Raw genomic sequence first — 16472 nt, 5'->3', positions numbered from 1 at the left:
GGCAAGCTGACACTAGATCTCCTTGCAAAGAGCCTGAACCATAAATGCCAGTTCCCACCATCTGCTATTTGTACCATAAAAGTGTACAACTACAGTAAGTGCTTGCTATTCTGATTCAAGCATGTGAATCCATGAAAGATCCAATACTGGAGATGTAAGTGAGTTACTTACCTGTAACAGCTGTCCAGAATTGGTATTCTTCATAGATTCACAAGCGATCCACCCACCTCCCCTTAGAGACTCCCCTTATTTCTACGGGATTTACGTTCCCACTAGTTCTAGAAAATCTGAGGGACTCTGCCTCTGTTGAGAGTATTATTGAGGATGCTTTTGCCTGATTGGCTGGCATTTGGTTGTCTTTTAAAAGGGTGTGATAAGGCTTTTAAAGTAATTGTTCATTGCAATTGTAGCCTATGATAATTTTATGTACTGCTATATTATGGCACCAGGGGACTCCCACTTCGACGACAGGGAATGATTCAAGCACGTGAATTAATGAAATTAATAAAATACTGGAGCACCACATTTTCAGGTAAGTAACTCATTTTCTTATACTGTATGCCTGTATGTTTGTTTGTGTGGTGATAAATTCGTTGGGCTGAATGTACATTCATTGGCCTCAGTGTAGCTTGCTGGGTTAAACGTACATTGGGTAGAAGGAATCTGCATTTGGGAAAGTAAATTTATTTTTGGAGTTTTGTGAAGCACTGAATGTGACTCTGCTGTTTCCTACTCTCCCTTTCATGCTATCTTTCTCTATCAGACTCTTGATCTTTCTTTCATTCTTTCCCCCCACTAGTTGTATGGTTCTTTCTTTTGGTCCTGCTGTTTCTTTCTTTTCTACTTATCTTTTTCTCTATTCTTATTTTCTCTGTGCCCTTAGCTGAGCATATTTTCTTTCTTTCAGTTCCCTCTCCCCATTTTCCCTCTTACTCTTCTCTGTATTTTTCTCAAACTGCCTTTTGATTTTCCCATATCACTCTCATTCTCTCTCCTCCTATTCACAATCACATAATGATTTCCTCAACTCTCTCTCTCCTACCTAGTTCTTTCTACCTCCTCCTCTCTTGTACACTCATCCCCTTCTATCTCTGCCACTGATTTTGGCTCTCATACTCCTTGTTCTCTTTTTCATTGCCTCTTTCTTACCTTTTGATCTCCTGTCCTTTCTTTCTTCTACCGATCTCTTTTCCACCCTACTCTTCTTACTTCACTTTCAGTGTCCTTACACTCCATCTCTTGGTCTTTGCCTTTCTATCTCTATCACTTGCTCTTTTGTTCTCTCTCACTTGCTCTTTTGTTCTCGCTCTTCTCAACCCTCTCTCTCCTATTATCTCGCTTTTACCTAATTTTATTGTTCTCGCTCTAGCTCCTGTTTCATCAGCCCTTCTCTCCTTTATTGCCTGTCAAAACCCAGTTAGGAGGCCACGAGGAAAGCAGGATCCACTGAGCCCAACCGTGGGGGTTGAGGCCTTTTACTCCAGATGTCTTGATGGCAGACCTACCATCGATCCTGAACAACTAGGCCAAATACCTACACAACAGTTTACTCTCAGTGGTAGTGTGGGTTGAGCACTTCAAGGCTTCTCAAGGGAGGTAGACATAGAGTAGTGAACACGGGCTCACAACTCAAAGTATGAGCTACAGCAGCAATAAATGATTGTCCAGTTAAGTAATTGATTTTTATGAAAAAAAGATTATTTAAATACAAACACAAAGATACAACATTCACAAAAGATACACCCAGTCCCCTGAGGTCTGTCCTCTAGTGTGGTATAGGTAAGTCCCTGAGACCCTCTTCACTCTAGCCAGTAGTAGTGGTTATTCCTCATTCACTATAGGCGACATTCATGTTAAGCCCCACTAGTAGTCCAAGTCTCAGAAGTCACACTCCAACTCTTCATTAAAGTCAAAAGTGTTCCAGTGCCAAAGCGCTATCTGGCAGGCAAGTTCCCTTTGGGCCGTCTGGCTCGTAAATCAGTCTTACCTGCACCAGCAGGATCTGGGTGACCAGAGTGTCTGAGCGCACACCCCTATGAGGCGGCTGAAGCTTCAACTACTACCTCCTATAAGTCTTTCACAAGCAGCCAGGGAGGGCTGTGGTCAGGTGTCCTCAAATTCCTCACATGTAGTCCTGCAGCAGCTGGAGAGTTCTTGATGCTCCTTTGATGCTTGGGCCATTTCTTGAGATCCTCCCCGCAGGTGGCAGGTGGAGTTCTTGCCCTCAGTCACAGCTTGGGCCCACTTGGGTCACCATGGCTGCTGACCTCTCCATCGAATCAACTTTTTCGACCAAACCAACCTCCTTACCTAGCCCCCCTCCCCCAGGATACAGTGACACATTTTGTCCTCTGAGCACAGGCTATGTCCCGATCGACACATCAGTAATCTTTAAGGTGGTCCCACCTAGCATACGGGTTTTCCGACTTGGTACCACACAGGGGGTATTGAACGATAGGTGTGGCAGTGTTCCTCACAGTGACCCCACCTGGCACACCGAGTCAGCAACTTGGAACTGCAGAGGGTGATGGCTTGTTTTGCGTAGCAAGGGTCATGGCTCACTTCTCAGGTGCCCTCCTATAGCATACAAGGGTCGCTAACCTTTCCCTGCACATAGGCAAGAACTTGATCGGTGCAACAACTATCTCCTTACACCTCACTATGGAGATCCAGTCACCAAGGTCACCCCACTGGGCCTTGCTCCCTCACAACGCTCTCCTCTCCCTCACAAGGCACACTGGTCTTGGGAAGCAGGCAGGCACTAGTGCTTCAGGCTCCAAAGGCAGGGGGTCTTGGATTTCCTGGGTGAATTCCCCCCACCCAGCCAGGAAACTAGCAGGCCTTGGCCCCAAATCCTAGTCACGTGGCAGAAGTCTTGTAGAGCTGCTCCCCTTCTTGTAGTTCCTTTAGAGACACCAAATGTGATTTGGTGCCTGAGTCTCTGAAGTTTATGCTGGGGGTCTACTTCCTTTTGAAGTGGTTGTATGACGGAACCCCGCATGCATTTATCCTGCATGCCTTTACAAAGCAGTCACTACCCCGACTGCAAAGTTACCATGCATTACTTTGCTACGCAAGTCATTACAGCAACTTGCTTTAGGGGGCGTTGGACTTTGGACTAGTGTAAATTACTATTTCTACTCCAGTGTACCCAACTGCAGGGAAGGTGTTGGATTTAAAAATCTAACACCAGTCCAAAAGCACGCCCCCTACAGCAAGTTGCTGTAACAACTTGCAGGTTAAAGTAATGTGTTTTAATGTCGCAGTTGGGGTGGGGAATTTGTTGTAAAGTCAGGTTGTTGTTAAGACCGTGGGATAAAGGATGTTTCCCCTCCACTGTTCTTCCTTCCTCCAGAAATCTGTGCATCACAGAAGGAGTGGCAACAAATCTGATAGCTCCACAACACAGGCCATGGAAGTGACAAGAGGTTCTATGCCTGGATGTCAGCCACATTGATGTTTGTATCACATGTTTACACCAGCACCTCAGCCAAACTTTTTATGATTCACTTATTAAGCCCATCTCCTTCCGTAGATGTGCTCAGGCCCCTTCTCAGTGAGCTCTCTCCGAATCAGAGAGCACCCTTTGAAGTGTACTGGAGAGCATGGCCCTCCCTTACTCCAATGTGTCCCATGCAGCCTACAGGAATGCAGCAGTACACAAACCTGTCAGGGGGAATTACTGTACGTCACACTGCTTAATTGGTCAAAAAGAACTAAGTACCAGTGCCCTCGTGAAGGCCATTGCAGTTTGCAACACCTATTGCCTTTGCCAGCACTGACAATGACACTACCAATACAGCTACTAACCCTCACACGCCTACAAGTTTGGCAATGCAGACTATTCTAAGCCCCTAAAGCTATAGAAATGCCTTGAGCGGCAGGTAGTAGTAATCTTTTTTAGTATATTTCGAATGAATGATTGACTTCTAGACTAGGCTAAGAGTGTAACCATGTAGCAGGCTGTTATGAGTGCCGGTGTTAACAATAAAGTGCAGATGCAAAGCACCGGAGACCACCGGCTGGTACGTCCTCTACTCATGTTCCTCCAGTCACCCCCGGTCTTCTAAAATGGAACCCATGGACTTCCATGCACTGCACCATTCCTGGCAAAGGCAGTAGCCCTTCACCTTTATGAGTGTAGATCTTTGGGCGTCCCCTCCTCAGTCCAAAAAGACCGCAATCCATGTAACAGTCCTATGTCATGCCGCAATAGCATGATGTGTGTTCACCGATGAAAACAAAAATCATCATTGGTGATCCAGATATCAGAACAGTTGGGACACTCAGGACAGGGGTGCATACCCATCACCCTGCGAGATACTTTTCTGACCCAACATTGCCTTCCTCTGTCGTAATTGGTGCTCATTCTTCCCCACTCACTCTCTATTCTGTCCCACCTCTCTCTCCCTTACACTCTCTCTCTGTGCTAACACTCTCTGCTCTTCCTCTACCTTTCCGCTTTGAGACAGCCTTTGCTATCTCACCAGACTACAGGGCAACAGCCATCTCCTTACACCTCACTATGGGGATCCAGTCACTAAGGTCACCTCACTGGGCCTTGCTCCCTCACAACGCTCTCCTATCCCTCACAAGGCACACTGGTCTTGGGAAGCAGGCAGGCTCTAGTGCATAATATGCACACTTGGGGGGGCTTTTGATCAATCCATCGATATGTTCAATGGTCAATCACATTTTGCTTCTGTCCGTCACAGAATACAGCAAGAGGCAGTTGGTCCGCCCAAGAACCCACTGACATTCTTCACTTTAAGAGACTGCACAACACTTTTAATATTGTTTAATTCAGCTTAAAAATAGTTATGTTCCGTGCAGTGATAAAAACTCTTTGAAGTGTGCTTTATTAATTGAATTTTTGCATACTATTTTAAAAAGTGACTGTTTATTTTGACTGCATTTCAGGTGCCCAGATTAGCGATTTATATTCTTGTACTTTTTCAAAGTAGCTCTTGTAAAGTTTTTGCAGCTGCATGTAGTTTGAGTGTTTGGTTGGGTAATGATTTCTTCTTGTTGCCTTCACAAATAATTGTAATGAAACGCATGGTACAACTTAAAGGCATAGTATTTTTTTAACAACATCGCTTGTGCAGCAGTGCATGTTTTTTTAAATTACATTTTTTTTTATTGCAAAGCATATGGTGTCCACGTTTAGGTGGCAGGACGTTTTTATCTTTTTCTTAAATGGCACATGCTTTTACTGGATTTAAAAAAAAAAGACTATTGCACAGCCTGCCAAGGCCAGCCATTGAATTTGCCAGTGCCTGTTTCTACTTCTGTTTCTCTGACTAATGCATGTTGCCCCTCCGTCTCTCTCTCTCTCTCTCTCTCTGTCTCTCTCTCTCTCTCTGTTTGCCTTTTTACCTCTCTCGCGGGTGTAATGAGAATAGAGCCTGCATTTTTATTTGGAACTCATTGTTTGTTTTGGACTTGTTTCAGTGACACTCTGCACGCTTTCGAGCTTTTCTTGAGTGAAAATAATAAAAGGCTCTCTTTATCAAAGCCACATGTGCGGTCATGTCTGCGGGGAGTAACGAATGTGTTTGCCATTCCTTTGCCCCTGCTGCAGCTCTACATCCAGGCCCGGCGCCCTGAGAATCTGACACTGCTGGTTGCACGAGCCACCTACCCCGCGCACCCGCTGAGGCTGGTGGGCGTGAACCGGGGGGCGCCATACCAGCAGTACCAGCCTGTGGTGATGCTACAGCAGGCCTACACCATGCAGTGGGACGGGCGCCCTCCTGAGGAGATCATTCTGTACCCCATCAACTTCAACAGGTAGGACAGACATCTGGAGGCGTCGGAGCTGGGGGGAGGCCGGGGGATTGTTATTGCACATTCCGAATAGTTTGGCAAGAGGCAGTAAACTGGGAGTGGCCGCTAATGACTGACACCTAGTGCTGCTGTTTTTTTTTTAATAACAGGGAGCTGCCTCGTGCCTGACCTCCCTGTAACCTCACAGATTTTTCAATTCACAGCTTCTCCTTCCAGTAATTCTGCAACACAGAGGCAAGTTTCTCTTGGCATGGTCTCCGTACGTTCCTGCTACGGCCATTCCGATGATGGTGCAATTTGAGTTTTCTCAGGTGGCACTAAAGCGGCTTGAACCCCCTCCAAGCAGCTAATGTTTCAAGACCTTATCAAGAGTGTACAAAGTTAACAATTCTTGAAACTGCACGTTTGTTATTAACAAAACATTGCAAGCTTGAAATGCTTGCATTTGTAATAACAAGGTAAGGTCTCTGAAATAAAAAAAAGGGGACATCTGCATCGACACTTGGTAGCAGTGGCATTCATTATTGTGCAGGGCTGCTCAATGTAGTGTGCAGACTGGTGCCACCTCCTGTCCCCAATACTAATCCCCTCCCTCCACCCAGCTTAGTCCCAAACCCCCGCCACTTCCAACCCACATCTAACTTGATTGGCCGGGCCATGTTTTGTTATGTTCTCCACCCTCTGTCACACATACTCATACACACTTGCTTGTCCCCCGCACCTATACAATCCCCTGCAAATCTCCCCAGCACCTCTCACCTGCTGACCATGAAAGGAATAGAGGTTGCAGCGATTTTCTGCTCCATTGAGATTTTGTGGAGCAGGAAATAGTAATTACAGAAAGACTAGAAACCTTTAAATACACTTGTTTGAATCTAGCAAACTTTACTAACTCCTCAACCCTTCACCATGGACAAACTTTCCTGACTTCCCCATAGACTTCCCCATATTACACAGGCGTACTAAGGCCTTCACCCACTCCTAGTCAAAATAATATTTGAAAGTTATTCAGATGTCGCTGTGCGATGGACTCCCTGTCAACTCATAAGGTGCGACACACAGTTTCCCATCTCACCACATGGCCACCAGTGAAGAGCCTCTATCACATGGTGAACTGGAAACCTTTGGACAGAATATGTTTCCAGCTCAGTTGTGAATGCCCTGCATGGTTGGGCTGCAATTAAAGTCTACCAAGAACATGGGAGGTGGCTCCAGATGAGTTCCTTCTTGCTGTGTAGGGGGTGTGTAGACGTTACTATTTGGCAGTGAAGTGGGTCTAAAGCCTCACTCTCCATGATCAAGCCTCCTCTCCAAGGCTCTTCCCCCTTCTTCCCGTTCAAGGACATGGTCAAAATTATTCTATTGAGCGCAGGTTAATTTTGGGTTTGCTTGTGACTGCACCTTGGCAAGGATTGTGGTTGCTGCTTGAGTATAGTTTCAACCCCTCATCCAGTAACCCAATTTCTTACAGTGCAGAAAAAGTAGGGAGCATCTTCCCTCCAACAAAATGGCAACATAATAAATACATTAGTCTTACGAAGCCAAGCAAAACAAAAGCAGGTTAAACTGCCCACACTATAAAGACTAAGTGAAGGGTTTTTATATTTCATCTATCTAGAATGGTTTGTATGTGCATAGCGTGTCTGATATGGCACCCTAAGTCAGATTGGCTTTGCAGACAACAGAATTTTGTATCTAGAGACCTGTATTTTTTTTGCTTATATATAATAGCTGGTAGGAATGGGATGTATTGTATGTTTTTAGAGCCACACATCCACAGTTTGGGATAATACGCAACTAGTGCGGGTCACATGATCACGCACTGCCCACCATGCATATAGCAAGAGGCTCTTCCATGACTTTGACACCCCAGGCTGGCTGTCACCTTCGTACACGTATGTGTGTCGTTTGATTGACAAACTGTTTGTCCTGTGTTAGTGTGGTCCCAACCCCCTTTCCTTCAACTTTTATATTACAGGTTTTTTTCCAGAACCGGGAAGAAAATCTCTTTACTTTTTGTATGAACCATAATTTTGTGGTTCTTGCTTACACATTGATCTAGGGCAGGGCACACCTTAGAGTGTGTGCACCATCCAGATCTTTCACTTTGGTTCTGACGAAAACCGATACTAATAAAATGGTTGAAACATGTAGACCTATATTCTAATCACATAACACATGTGCCCTTTTTTAATACACAACACGTCGCAAACACTGCAGCCTACCTAATTAGACAAAGGTGTTACATATTTTTAAACCTAGTATCCAATCACTCCGGAATAAAATCCAGGAGCGAGTAGCATTGGATACTTTTTAAATCACTCATTTTAAATATTTCACTGAACATATAAAAAGAAAAAATACCTGCTCCACTGTAATCAGGTGTCGAAGCACACCCTGTTGGCACTCAGCCTTCGGGGTGGGACCCCGATGATGAAGCATGTCACCAACCAGGTTGGTGAGTGAGGGGTCTTCTTAAGGACTACTGCTGTCCATGGCTGGTTGGGCACTACGTGTACCACAATATATTTCCGAGGCTCATCTACTACGGCCTCACGGGGGTACTCCTCCATTTGTTTTTTAACATATTTAGTAGGGGACCAGGAGTTCCCCCTACACATACTTTAATACCCTCTCTCTCTTTTTGTTTACAATTAGATTGCTAGCACAACATCTTTTCTTATTCTGGTACTAGTATCTTTCTCGCAGACTTGGTACACTCTTTAGACAATTCGAAGTCTCACATAAGATATTTGGATTGCTTTTCTGTTTGAAAGGCCCCAAAACATAATCTTGTATCACATGCAGCTGTGTGACTGTACTTGGCTGAAGCAGTTTATAAATTCCTATCAATAAGGACAAGAAGAACCAATACAAATCAAATGAATTCTGAGAAGGTAAAGATCAGATCCAATTGTTTGACCTGTTGAGTCATTGTGCGAGCAGCCACAATAATTAAATGTAATTAGTGATCGCATGTGTTTATCCTGAAAATCTGATATGGCTTATGCTTCTTGGACTAATACTCGATATCTATAGACAGTCCCTGTTGTGGGTTTGGAAGAATTGCTCTGACTTTTCAGGTAGACACAAAGATTGTTTGCCCTTTAGATGTCATTTTGATGGGATTAGTAGATATAGTGTGCCCAGAGATGGATCTTTTCTCTCTCTTACAAACCACGTTAATCCTCTAAATGTCCTATGTGATCTTGTGAATCTATTTTTGATTAAATAAAGCATGAAGAATTACTGGCCTGTTAAAAATGTGCAGATGATTTACAGCTCGAAGAAAATATACTTTCTAACATGTTTTTCATCCTTGAAGAAAATGGTTTGCCTATACATAGTACGATGAAATGCCCCCTTTATTTCGACTTTTTCAGGATCCCTTTTTATTTGGTTTGAAAATATGTTTACTTTTACAAAGTTAAAGGAAGACCCCTTTGATGTTGCTCTCTGTACACCATCCCACTGCTGTTTTATTTTAATTCTGCATCCTCACATTAAGCTGACTCGCAAAGTCTCCCAAACTCCCCTTTGTTGTTGAGCTATATCTCCTTTGTTGAATCACAGCACTAAATGGGTGTGTCCTCCGACCTTTCTGTCAATTCCAGAAAGCAAGAAAGCCAAAATTTACAATTTGTCTAGTGCAATTATGGTTCACATTCATTTTCACTTTTTAAAGTAATTAATAATTCTGTCGGTTTGCCTGTTTGTTTTTAGAAATAATAGTAAACAGTTTGATCAGTTTAATCACTTCATGACTCATTTATGTACGATTTGGGAAAGAGGTGTAAATCACCACGGCCTTTTCTGCACCAAACAAGCCATTGTCTGCCTCATTTTCTGACTGCAGTTGCGAACAATTAAAATGGTGGCTCAACCACAACTGGGCCACAGGGTCAGCATGGCGAAGCCCCTCCATGTTTAAAGTGTGGATGCAGAACCTGTGTTTTAATATGATGGGCCCCCATGCAAGATACCCTGCACGGAAGACAAAAATGTCGACAATTACACAGAAAGAAATCTTCTTGTGTGTCAAGGACATTCATTTTAAGTTTCCGAGAAACAAATCTCCTTTATGAGGGTGTTGTTTCTGAGTGAGAAGCAAATCTCCGTTTTTGAGGGTGGTGTTTCTGAGAAACCAAAAAATGACAGCACGATAGGCATTCATTTACCCGAAAGTGCACATGCCACACTGGCATCAGTAATTTCGGCAAAATTATCCTCACTTACATAACAGAGATCTCTAATGTCACTCTAAAGTCAGCAGGTTATACATAGGCAGGTGGGAGGAGGAATAAGGTTTCCAAACCTGGATACTTTTCATCAATGCCTGTCAGAAAATCTCTCTTCAACTTTCTTTTCTTTGTTTTAGCTCTGTGCCAAGAGTTTTTGTCGTCTCTCTTTGCTTCCGTTAAATATTTTTGTCTTCCTCATAGCACAATTGTTATCTTTCATATCTTTTAGTAAATGTATAGCTCTGGTCTAGACCGCAATGTTTTCTCTGGCGAATTACTCGTAAATCTTATGAATACTATGGCTCCTACCGGTAGTTTGCAAAGCTTTCTGTTTGTGGTTTCACATTAGCTTTGGGGATTTTTCCCCCTCTCAAAGTTAAATCGCAACCCCATTTTCAGCACCTACGTGTACTCACAAGGACATATATCCATGTTGCATGGAAAGTTATGCCTGCCTGGCTTTAAACATGGGAAATTAAGTAAACTCTTCAAACTTTGGGGAGGACCTACCCAAGACTCTGCATGTGTAGTAAAAACGTTCTATCCCACTAGCCTCGATGGCAGAACTTCACTTGAATAGTCTGCACACTGTTCTTCTATATTGTCTGCTGCTCCCCTTCCCTTCGTCAGCCCTTTTGAGCAGGAAAAGGCCCAGAGCTGGTCTCAATATGCAGTCCATTCTCGGGAGTCCAGTAATCTCACCCCAAACGTTGTTTTCTTACTTCCAGAGTTGGTCATTATTCTGTAAAGGTTTTCACCAAGTTGTTTTCACAGTTGAATCCCATGACCCTTATGGAAGCCGAGGCTCTGTCATTCTTAAGTCAAGTTTTTTGATGTAAAGGACTATAAATATAACATAGATTCGTGTTGGAATGTCTTGCCCAGTCTTGGTAGGTGCTCGTTTTATGATTAACAGAGTGCTTTCCTCTTTGTTTACAAGAACTGGTGTTCTTCAAGCCCAGACATACGAAGACGACATTCCTGTTCTGTGACATACTGAGAAAAAAAACACTCCAGCTTGGCCGGCCCAGAGGGCATCTATTGTAAAATAATTCACTGCGCCCGGGATTCCTTAAGAGAAATACATTCTGTGTTTCAGGTCTTAATCACAGGCTTGAGTGCGTAGGCGTGCGCCCGAGCAGACGTACAGCTCCTGTACGTCGACCAATAGCACCGAGGGATTGAAGGGAACACTGAAAAAGGCACATTTGCTCAAACATGTTCTGAGTTACTGTGGAGAATTCGCAGAAGAGGAGATTAATTATAAGGTGCTGGAATGGGGAGATTATGTCATTTTTAAAGTTATTATCCGTTCTCATATTGAATAGGAAGTGTAACATGCAGAGAGAGATTTCCCCAGGCTCAGTAAAAACAGCCTGCAGGAACTTGAACCAAGAGCTCGTGCCACTCTGAGGTTGTTAGGCATTTACAGCTCTTCACATCTTGGTTTTGGCACAACGGCGATTTAGTACCACTAGAGGAAAACCTGTTGAGTGATATTACAATAAATGGACTCTAGCGCAGGAAGTAATTGGATGCATTACAGAGCCGCCCTGCGCTAAACGAGCACTTCCATTACTCTGCATGCAGGCAGCTGATGCTTCCCTAGATCCCGCATCGTTTAAGAACAGGATTTGCTCCATCATCTAAAAGTGAGAGCAGATTCGAAGTAGTCCTTCTTTTTCAAGAATCGTGATTAGCAAATTGTATGACGCTGATGAGGCAGATTCGCAATTTTGTCTTTTTAAAAAAAGAGTAGGCTGCTTCATCAACCTTCTGCAGCAGCGTGAAAGGTTCTTGCGTGGCCGTACATTACCCTGCTCTGCTGTAAGACTCGCCCACTCAAGAGTCCTGGGCCCCTGCCTTCCCTCTACCCATGCAAGGATCTCAGTTCACACAGGTTGGTCCTGATATACGTCTTATGTCTTGGTTGCACAATCCCTGTCAGTCGTCATCGCTTCCTCCAACTCTCTGCTCTGTCCACTGTAAGCTTTTGATGGACGGGAGAACTGCAGAATGCCATGATTTATTTCTCCACAGCTCCCCACCTCCAAGCCATTCTAAAGCAGGAAACCATTATTAAATGCCGGTCAATAAAATCAAGTTGGGAAACTTTGACTATTCCAGAGGCGAAGATACCCCACCACTTGCTACTATACAAAGAAAAAGCTATGCCCACCCATAGTGCTAGACAAATGTAGCCATGGACAGAACTTGCTAGCTTGCTTCTGGCTAGTGCCCTGTCCCCTTCCTATTCTCTCTTGTCCTTTTGCATGTGTCTTGTTCTTCCCATCTTTCCTCATCAAACTCCCTCTTTGTGTCAAATTCAACAGTGCTAATAAACCCCTGCCTGTGTTGCATTCTGTCTACTGCCCCTGTGTTGTTCTGCTTCTGTACCCTTCTCTTCCACCCCCTACATGTGTCAAACTTCAGGGCACATCTAGCCAGCCTCTATTCTAGTCTTCCTCATGCCTTTGACCCATTCATTACTACCGAGACTTTGTGCCATTTTCCCCTTGGATGCCATGGTAACGCTCTACTTGACCACTCCCTGGGATAAAGTTTTTAAGGAATTCCATCCCTACATGATGCTTCATGTTCTGAGGTCACCTGGCCATAAACTTTTCATCATACTCCGTGCAAGGTATATGGATTTGAAGGTATATGATACATGTCCAAGATTCAATATGCTGGAACTTCCTCCTAAAGCATATGAATAGGCTCCCTCCTGATTCACCACTTAGTTGAAGACCCTTCCCCTGTTCATTGCATAACACCTTTCCTTTGGCTGGGCAAAGCCCTGCCCTTCAAACTTACACAAAACCCAGCAAAAGCATTCATGGCTGATTCCATCATGCTCGTTCTCTACTCCTCGAGAAATCATCAGATGGCCGGCCTTTTAACCAACATTGAAACTTTAGTTCAACTACTGCCTTCATTGAGAAAAAACGGATTGTGGTATTAATCCTAGGCTACTGGCGCTTCTCAGTGGAATTGACACATGTAAATTATATTAAAGCAATAATATGGGACGGTGCTACAAGGTGTAGAGAACCACCAAACTCTACAAATTTTGAGCCTCAACTCAATATACAACTAATTTCACTTCTCAGCACACGTCAGATTCACAAAAAGGTTTCCCTATTATGGTTGCAAAACATTCAATTGATCATGATCATACAGATAAATAATCAACAATTCCTTCTGGTTATTCGTTGTTTATTTCCTTTTTCTTGTCTTTTAGTAGTCAATACTGCTGATGCTAACACGTGTTTCGTCGCGGGGGTCTGTTCCCGCGACTTCCTCAAGGCTGTATGAATGCAAACATACAAAGTGCCTATGTATTTATTGTGCTATGATTGTTAATAGGCAATGCATATTGCATATACAAAACATGAAATGGTAATCGCTAAGCACAAGGCACTACCATTGAAGGTTTCATTAAATATTTCAAATTTCGTACAAATAAAAACCTCTTACAAGTGGAACTTCTATAACCCGAATGTGATGGGGACATATGTTCACGTGAAAGTCTAAGTGCAACCTTAATACCATAAGTGCACTTCTTAGTGTGAGTCCTGATACTGATAGATCCAGTATTTGTGCATCCAAATCAGTTTGTGCACCGTGAAAACTAAACGTGTTGATCCAATAAATAATTGAATAAAATTCCTGGATCACTAGCGTGAAATTATGTAACAAGATATACGTGCAATCACACACAGTGCAAGACCATGTCTAATAAACACCTAATACTTCAAATCCGTAGTCTCCTTAGATCGGAAACAGAAAAATTGTACGACACATTTTAGTTAGATAAGCACAGTTATTATAACTAATCCCAATTTGTCACATAAAAAAACACCAAGTTCTTGATGCCAACACCTACTTTAAATGTGGTGATAATTCCAACCCACATTGGGGTACAATTCTTGCGAGGCTTCCACACGGTTCAGTGAGGTTCAATATCTCTTTTTAGTTTTCTTGATTCATGTATCTGTAAAGTCCATAACAGTTGTGTAAGCCATTCTTTCTATACCTCATAATAAAACTCAATCTGTATTCAACACACTATAATGCAACTCTTGCAGTTCATCTGCTCAGTTATATTTATACAGATGTACTTAAACTATGGTATTGTGCACGCAAGGTGTACACCTCCTATCTAAAGACAGCATTATCTTATAAGCCTCCATCTATTATGTCTGCAAGGCTTCTGCGTCAATATATGTATACTCGGTAGCCGCTCAAACATATTCCATAAATCAAACCTTGATTGTAAAATTCAAATGCCCCCGTTTAATAAATCGGTCTACTCCCCTGCTTCCATGGGTCTATTAGTTCTAGCTAAAAGTGATCCTGCCCGCTGTTGAGTGGCGTTCTCCAATTGCAAAAGGGACGCAACTCAAAGCGTGTCTGTCCCCTTGGTTATACATATCCACATTCCAATGCCAACATAGCGTAAATTGACTGTCTTCATTGATCTGATGGTCCTCGCTGTATAAATCTTCTTTCCTTTAGTTTTCCAAAGTGCTCTGCTGCACCTGAGTATGCTATATAAAGCAGCCTAAAAATGCCTTGTGCCTTTTATCCTATGAACTACATATGTGTGCAAGATTGAGCCAGTAATAAGTTGTTTGTCCTCGTGTCTAAAGCCAATCATCTTGTGTATGTGTGTAGGAGTAATTGAAGGGGTCATCTTTATCTTGTAACGGCTACACGCATCATGCAAAATAAATTCTTTGGGTACTTTTATTGGTAATCCCCAGTGTGGTATTTTTAATTCTACAGTATTGGATCTTTCATAAATTCACATTCTTGAATCATTCTCCATCATCGTAGTGGGAGTCCTACTTTACAATTAGAAAGCATAATAGACTGTGACACATAGCCTATAATGTTTAGAAAATATTCACTTAAATGACCTATCCACATTATTTATTGAGAACTAAACTTCAGCCAGTCAGGCGACAGCACCTTCTAGAACACTCTCCACAGAGGCTTCCTCCCTCAGATTTTATTCCGTATGTTGTGTATTAGGCTCTGCTCAGTTGGTTTTAAATGGTATACAGACATAATATTGAGTCAAAAAAATAGAATTGCACAAATATCGAAGTAAAAATATAGAATGGACAACATATCGAATGGACAGAATATAGTGGTGAAAAATATCGTTTTGAAGGTAAGTAATGTAATATCGATTTTTAAAATATAGAAAGATAAAATATCGAAGTATATAATATAGTTGTTAAGAAATATCGAATTTTTAATAATATCGAATTTTTAAAAGTGTTTTTTTATGTTATGTTATTCAATTTTTGCGTATTTTAATTCTGTAGCGGGTTGTGGGTTTCTAGGGGAATAGGGTGGGAAGTAATTTAATTGTAATTAATTTAATATGTTAATTTATTAGTTGGTATTAATTTTGAATTGCTAATTAATTTCTAATTGGTAATTAAATAACTTTTAATTGGTAATTAATTATTATTAATTGATTAATTGATAATTATGTTAATTTAATTATTTTATTTTCCGTAGCGGGTTGTGGGTTCATAGGGGAATAGGGTGGCAAGTAATTTAATTGTAATTAATTAAATATGTTTATTTATTGGTATTTATTTTGAATTAATTGTTAAATAATTATTACATTGTAATTAATGAATTTTTAATTGGTAATTAATTTTTAATTGGTAATTATTTTTTTTACATTGAAAAATTGATAATTATGTAAATTCTATTAATTTATTTTTGTTAGTGGTTTGTGTGTTTATTTGGAATAGGGTGGGAGGTTTTTTAATTGTAATTAAAGAAATCATTTTTATTTAGTTATTGGTATTGATTTATTGTTAATTAATTGTTAATTGTTAATTCATTTGTATTAATATGAAATTAATGTTAATAACTAATATTTATTTGTATTTTTAATTGATTAATTATTACATAATTTAAAATGTGTAATTTATTTAAATTAATTTTTTATTGGTATTGATATTTAATTTATTTGTATTAATATATTAAATCTTTACTTTCCCTACTGTTAAACTCACTAGAGTGGGAATAGTACATTTTACCCCTACACTATCCAACGCTTCCCCTACTGTTGCACTCTCTGGAGTGGGAATAGTAATTTTTACCCCTACGCTATCCAACCCTTTCCCTACTGTTGCAACCTCTGGAGTGGGAATAGTAATTTCTACCCCTACGTTATCCAACGCTTTCCCTAATGTTGCACTCTCTGGAGTGGGAATAGTAATTTTTACCTCTACGCTATCCAACGCTTTCCCTACTGTTGCACTCACTGGAGTGGAAATAGTAATTTTTAACCCTACGCTTTCCAACACTTTCCCTACTGTTGCACCCACTGGAGTGGGAATAGTAATTTTTACCCCTACGCTATCCAACAGTAAAAATATTGTATATTATTAATTAATATTATGTTAA

General features: G+C 41.6%; 2 protein-coding genes across 3 annotated transcripts in view; both read left to right on the top strand.

Annotated features, from left to right (window-relative positions):
• CEMIP (cell migration inducing hyaluronidase 1) overlaps nt 1-16472 on the top strand; it is an 857787-nt gene that overhangs the window by 201674 nt on the left and 639641 nt on the right. The window lies entirely within an intron of this gene.
• Nucleotides 1-16472, top strand: part of LOC147733310 (cell surface hyaluronidase-like) — a 561460-nt gene that overhangs the window by 383241 nt on the left and 161747 nt on the right. For both annotated transcript variants that reach the window (XR_015308517.1, XM_086957873.1), the window contains exon 18: nt 5585-5793. Coding sequence is in view for 1 of the 2 variants with exons in the window: in XM_086957873.1 (XP_086813999.1) it covers nt 5585-5793 (209 nt within the window). In the remaining variant the exon portion in view is untranslated. The remainder of the gene's footprint in view (nt 1-5584; nt 5794-16472) is intronic.

The sequence above is a fragment of the Lissotriton vulgaris genome, chromosome 2_1, assembly GCF_964263255.1.
Source record: "Lissotriton vulgaris chromosome 2_1, aLisVul1.2, whole genome shotgun sequence".
In the NCBI taxonomy this organism is placed as follows: Eukaryota; Metazoa; Chordata; class Amphibia; order Caudata; family Salamandridae; genus Lissotriton; species Lissotriton vulgaris.
This window is presented reverse-complemented; position numbering and strand designations above follow the sequence as displayed.